Source organism: Lipotes vexillifer, unplaced genomic scaffold (genome assembly GCF_000442215.2).
Source record: "Lipotes vexillifer unplaced genomic scaffold, Lipotes_vexillifer_v1.1 scaffold694, whole genome shotgun sequence".
Taxonomy (NCBI): domain Eukaryota; kingdom Metazoa; phylum Chordata; class Mammalia; order Artiodactyla; family Lipotidae; genus Lipotes; species Lipotes vexillifer.
Genome location: NW_006775690.1, coordinates 99,335 through 106,074, shown reverse-complemented (window position 1 = coordinate 106,074; position 6,740 = coordinate 99,335). Strand labels below are relative to the sequence as shown.

Genomic DNA, 6,740 nt, shown 5'->3' with positions numbered 1-6,740 from the left:
TTTTGCGGTACGCGGGCCTCTCACTGTTGTGGCCTCTCCCGTTGTGGAGCACAGGCTCAGCGGCCATGGCTCATGGGCCCAGCCGCTCCACGGCACGTGGGATCTTCCCAGACCAGGGCACGAACCCGTGTCCCCTGCATCGGCAGGTGGACTCTCAACAACGGCGCCACCAGGGAAGCCCCATGACTCTTTTTGAATTATGGTTTTCTCAGGGTATATGCCTAGTAGTGGGACTGCTGGGTCATATGGTAGTTCTATTTGTAGTTTTTTAAGGAAACTCCATACTGTTCTCCACAGTGGCTGGAACAATTTACATTCCCACCAGCAGTGCAAGAGGGTTCCCTTTTCTCCACACCCTCTCCAGCATTTATTGTTTCGAGATTTTTTGATGATGGCCATTCTGACCAGTGTGAGATGATATCTCATTGTAGTTTTGATTTGCATTTCTCTAATGATTAATGACGTTGAGCATTCTTTCATGTGTTTGTTTCCAGTCTGTATACCTTCTTTGAAGAAATGTCTATTTAGGTCTTCTGCCCATTTTTGGATTGGGTTGTTTGTTTTTTTGTTATTGAGCTGCATGAGCTGCTTGTAAAGTTTGGAGATTAATCCTTTGTCAGTTGCTTCATTTGCAAATGTTTTCTCCCATTCTGAGGGTTGTCTTTTGGTCTTGTTTATGGTTTCCTTTGCTGTGCAAAAGCGTCCCATTTGTTTATTTTTGTGTTTATTTCCATTTCTCTAGGAGGTGGGTCAAAAAGGATCTTGCTGTGATTTATGTCATAGTGTTCTGCCTATGTTTTCCTCTAAACAAATAGCTTTTTAAATTCTACTTACCATTAATTACCAAAAACTGAAAATTTAAGTAAGTTATTTCAATAAACTGATTTAATTATGAGTTTCCAGGAGTAGTATCCAAACATAAAAATCTCAACAAAAAGATTATTTTTAATTAAATATAAATAAGTAACCCAGTACCTTTTTAAAGTCAGTTGAATCATCCTTTTCTAGCCTGCTACTGTAAGGTTTTCTTTCTTCTGAGTAACTGTATGATCCAGAGCGACCCAGCAAGGAATCATACCGATCACTAGCTGATGTAGAACTGATTTCATATCTTCAAAAGATGAGTTTGAGTCAAAATCTTTATTATAGGCATTCACAACTTACATTAACATGCATCCTAGTATAATAAACTAGATATTCCAAAATAGTAGGTAATATTCTCCTTCATCGGTTATCTAATTAACTTTCATGATATATAATAAATAAATGGGAAGTTATTTTTAACACTAATTTCCCTTAACTGAGAAGGGAAGTTCAAAATCTCTATATTTGAAAGTCAAAACTGGTTTTACATCATGATAAATTATTTCAACAATTTTAAACTGTACATTTTTTTCCCCCACATTTTAACATCTCTAAAATCAGAACAAGGCTTACAATTGATGGGTATTATAGTTTAACTGGTAGCACTTTTCCTTTTTTTAAGTGGCATACAATTGTATTTTAAAATTAGTAACATTTTAGATGATGAACTAACTAGAGTCTATCCGAAGTGATAGACAGTACTATGCCATTTTATATAAGGGACTTGAGTGCCTGTGAATTTTGGTATCCGCTGCGGAAGCCGGTGGGGCGGGGGCGGATCCTGGGACCAACCCCTCAGGGATACCGAGGGACAACAGAACAGTTTGTCCTAAACAAGAACATATCTCATTTGAAAATAAGGATCCTCTTATTATCTAGTTCTGAATTTGCGTTACTTTTTCTGATAAATGCTACTGCCTCTACACTTCAATTCAATAGAATCATCAGTATATAAAAATTTGTTCTTAGTTTTTACAAAGCTTTGGTTAACAATTATGGGCAAGAGGAACAAAAATTAGATTCAAGGATATTGTGGAGGTTCTCTGAAAAGATGAACAATTTGAGCTAGATGACACTTTTAAAAAGTGTCTTCATTGCTTTTCTTTTATCTGAAGCAGGGATAAGAGAGAAGATTCTGAATACCTAGTAAAATAAATTTCTGGTGGGTTTCATCAGTCTCTGATGTGAATAATGAGATGGTCAGTGTTGATGTAACTTAGGAGGTTAGGAAAACTAAGAAAGTTATCACTGTTGCAAAGATCTGAGAAAAAATCTTTCTTAGTGACTTACTATAACTATTGAACAAGAAGTAAAGCCATTGATAAAGAAAGCTATTAACACTTATCAGGTCATCTAAATATCTACAGATTTTTTTATTATTAAAATAATTCTACCAACTTAAAATATTTATAAATATCTAGCAACATATTTTTAGAAAGGATAAAAATGAGAAAAAGGTCAGTAAAAGAAAAAAAAAAAGTAAAACATACCTAGAAATGGAATCCGTCTATAAAGAGAGAAAAACATAAGCATAACTAAATTTTTATGCTTTCATTAAAGTAACTTATTGATTAATCAAGAAAATTTAACATCAATACTATTTTCATACTATTAAACTAACACCTATTTATTATATATACTTTAATGTAGTTGTTCTTACAAAGAAATTCTAGAACAGTCACTGTATATTTCTACTTGTCTAATACTATACGATTACATTTGCCAATTTATAGTCATATTTTGTGAATTTCTACAAAATGGCACCATACATTATTTTTTTAATTAGAAGGAAAAAAAAGAGAGACTAAGACATATCCATTACTTACAACCCGCTTAGCAGGAAAAAGTGACATTTATATTAAGAAATGCAAGTTTATTATGGGACATCTCAAAGCAATTATCTTTCTCATTTTTGTTTTTGAGGCCATCAGAGACAAACAAATAAATGCCTAAAGTATTTTATGTATGACAGTATATACATATTTTGCTTAAAATTTATTTTCTGGAAATCCAGCTATACGTTCCTTCAAAGTTTAGCAATTAGGAGACAGGAAATTATAATTAATTTTCTTAAGCAAGTGGTATGCTATACTGAAGTTCCAAAACTCTTCTTATCTAAATGGTGAAATGATTAATAGGATAAAATAGTCTTATTGAAGTCAAAGAATTTTTTTTGGGTGGTCATCTTTAGCTCTTTCTCTTTTTACTGAAACACTCAATCTATAATTTTCTATAAAATAACTATTCAGAAACGGTTTGTTAAATTTCTGAATTTTGATATTTATACTTACCCTTGAATGCACTGTGAAATTACTGGTTTCCTTTGGGACTGTCTGAAGTCTCATTCAAACTAAAAATGTCTTCCTAAGTCTATTTAAGTTTTCTTTGCAAAACCAATTTCTTACCTGCTTCCTATATTTTGATGCAATGCTTTACTTTATTGATTTATTCTTTAGTTTTATAATAATGAACAATTTTGAAGTTTAATTTCAATTTTCACGATATCATTCAAATTCATAAGCTGCTAAAAGAGCAGATTTTGAAAGTTCTTATCACAAGAAAAAAAATTTGTACTTATATGTGGTGATGATGTTAACTGGACTTATTGTGCTAATCATTTCACAATACACAAATATGAAATAACAACTTTGTACATGTGCAACTAATATAATGTTATATGTCAATTATATCTCAATTTTAAAAAAGAGCAGAAACAAACAAAAGATATTATTTATCCAAATTCAGGAAACTAGCCACACATGAAATAAAATGTATACATATCAAATGAAAACATCACATCTCACCTCACAGTCTGCACTCTAGTTCACTGATTTAAAATTTAAGAATAAATAAAAACTCCAAGTAGTCACAGAAATCACTCAAATTCTATTTCTTTGCCTTTAAAAAGCATGGTGCTAGTATTGGTTATGTTTTATATTTTAAAAATTGTAGTAAAAAGCACATAAAACAAAACATACCATGTAAGCCACTTTTAAGAGTATAGTTCAGTAGCACTGACGATATTCACACTGTTGTGCAACAGCTCTCTAGAATATTTTTCATCTTGCAAAACTGTGATTTTATACTCATTAAACAAATCCCCATATCCTCCTACCCCTAGCTCCCGGCAACCACAATTCTACTTTCTGTTACCCATGAGTTTGAATACTCTAGGTACCTCATTTAAGTGGAATCATACAGTATGTGTTTCTTGTGACCTGCTTATTTCACTTAGCATAATGTCCTTGTGGTTCCATGTGTTTTAAAATTATTTTTCCAAAGTAAAAATGCCCTTTAAGTTTTTCTGATTACAGTACCATAAGCTCATATAAAATACCACAGTATAAAAAGTTCCTCTATAATTCCCCATCTCTCAAACGCCCTAGATAACCACTGTTAATCTTTTCTGTATACATATCTTTGTGAACACATAAAATATCTATCCATGCAAATACATTTTGATATATTCCCAACTAATAGACAATTAGGATGTTTTCAATATTTTGCTTCAAGAGCCATGCTGCTGTTAACACTTTAGACTTTTCTTTCCAAACTTAAGTCATTTCATTGGGAATACATTTCTCAAAGTGGAATTGCTAAGTTAAAAGGCATGAACTTTTTCTCAAGCCTTCAGATTTGTACTGCTAAACTGATTTCCCAAGAAAACATATTAATTATAATCCCAAAATCTTATATGAAAATGCCTATTTCAATACTAATCATGCCAAACCTAAGCATTATTAACCATTGCCAATTTCACTTTTGTATTAATTGTTATATCTTTGATTATTAATGAGAGTAAATGTACTTTAAGCTTGTTGGTCATTTATATTTCTTCTTTTGTAACATTTATAAATTTCATGGATTCTGCCTCTATTTTACTGTCTTTTAAATAGTACAAATAGGGCTTCCCTGGTGGCACAGTGATTGAGAGTCCGCCTGCCGATGCAGGGGACACGGGTTTGTGCCCCGGTCCGGGAGGATCCCACATGCCGCGGAGCAGCTGGGCCCGTGAGCCATGGCCGCTGAGCCTGCGCGTCTGGAGCCTGTGCTCCGCAACGGGAGAGGCCACAACAGTGAGAGGCCCATGTACCGCAAAAAAAAAAAATAGTACAAATATCTTTTAAGTGTTACAAAAGAGGGCTAAGCTTATTTACTTTTAAAATATTTATTTATTTATTTATGGCTGCATTGGGTTTTCATTGCTGCGCACAGGCTTCCCCTAGTTGCGGCAAGTGGGGGCTACTCTTCACTGCGGTGCGCGGGCTTCTCACTGCAGTGGCTTCTCTTGTTGTGGAGCATGGGCTCTAGGCACACAGGCTTCAGCAGTTGTGGCTCACGGGCTCTAGGGCACAGGCTCAGTAGCTGTGGCACATGGGCTTAGTTGCTCCACGGCCTGTGGGATCTTCCTGGAACAGGGATCAAACCCATATCCCCTGAATTGGCAGGTGGATTCCTAACCACTGCACCACCAGGGAAGTGAAGTCCAGCTTATTTACTTTTGTGTGTGTGTGTGTGTGTTTTTTGTGTTTTTTTTGTGTTTTTTGTGTTTTGTTATCAAACACACTTCTGAGGTAATGATAAAATGCACCGAAGAATTGTATTGCTCATACTTTTTCACAGAAAAAAAAAGGGCTGATGCTACAAATTTTCATAAGAGAGCAACACTTATTTAGTGGAAGCACTTTTCTAGTCTATTGTAAAGACACTATGGGTTAGTGTCTTAACCTCCACTCTTCCTTTTCCTCATGGTACAGCAGTCATTAAGTTTAGATGAGATGGTATGTAGCCCACATTAGCAGCAAAATGGCTGCAATATATCAGTGGTAGGCCTTGTCTGACATAGAGGGTTGTGTAATATAACTGATAATAAATTCTCTTTGTTTAATCCAGTTTAAGCTGGGTTTTGCGTTACTTGTAACTGAAAAAAATGCTAGCACAAAGTAAGATCGAAACAATCCTCTATTTTTAAAATGAACAAAGACTATTTAAATTGTTTGGAACTAAGAAAAATTTTCTTCATAGAAACAATATTCTACTCAACCTTAATGTATCTCATGTATAATTTTAACAGTAAAACTTAAATACAACATATATCAATATGCTTCAAAATTTGTAAGCCAGAAAACTTTGTAAGCCAGAAAATCTTTCCCCTCCTATCCCAGCCTGCTGGGATAGGGGATCTGGGGGATATGGCAATGAGAAGGGTCAGCTGGAGATGGTTTACTAATTCCTTTGCTTTTGTTTACCTGTCCATTGTTTTTCCTTGAAAGATGGGAGTTCATAGTGTACCAATGGGCAAGGAAGATGATGGACAAGTTTACAGAATATAATAAAGAAGAGACATAGGTGAAATGGGGGAGTGCTGACAACTGATAGGCAAAGGGTTTAAAAATGACAAAACTTTTGTCTTGCAAATAATTTACCCTTGTTAGTAATTAATTCCTCAATCTGTCTGGCTATCTAAAGGTAAAATAAAAGTAACTTTTGGGTCAAAATAAGCCCTAAGAGTAATGTCCAGAGTCACCTAGCACAGAGAACCAACTTCTGGGCACTTCACATTATTGTAGATCCCTGCGATTGAAAGTCATTTTAACAGCTTTATGTAGGAACGCCAAGTCAAAATGAAGAAAATATGATCAGAATACGATTTCAGGCTAGACAGTGCTGAGTTTAAAAGATTAAGACTAACTTATGTTGTACAGATCTACCCTTATGTGAATACAGCTCTTCTAAGTATGTCAGCTTTGTGCACAGCCAAATAGGGAACAGAGGGTCAAAGAAACTAGTAGGAAGAAACTTTCATCATTTGCTAGCTATGCAACCTTGTCATTCAAACTCGCCTTAGTTTCTTCATCAATACTGAGGGGGCGAGG

General features: G+C 34.8%; 1 protein-coding gene across 3 annotated transcripts in view; it reads right to left on the bottom strand.

Annotated features, from left to right (window-relative positions):
* The window catches only part of PPP1R12A (protein phosphatase 1 regulatory subunit 12A), a 92,142-nt gene that overhangs the window by 15,993 nt on the left and 69,409 nt on the right, over positions 1–6,740 (bottom strand). For all 3 annotated transcript variants that reach the window (XM_007450154.1, XM_007450155.1, XM_007450156.1), the window contains 2 exons: positions 2,355–2,371; positions 976–1,111 (listed from right to left, as the gene is read on the bottom strand). In XM_007450154.1, the coding sequence (XP_007450216.1) occupies positions 976–1,111; positions 2,355–2,371 (153 nt within the window). The remainder of the gene's footprint in view (positions 1–975; positions 1,112–2,354; positions 2,372–6,740) is intronic.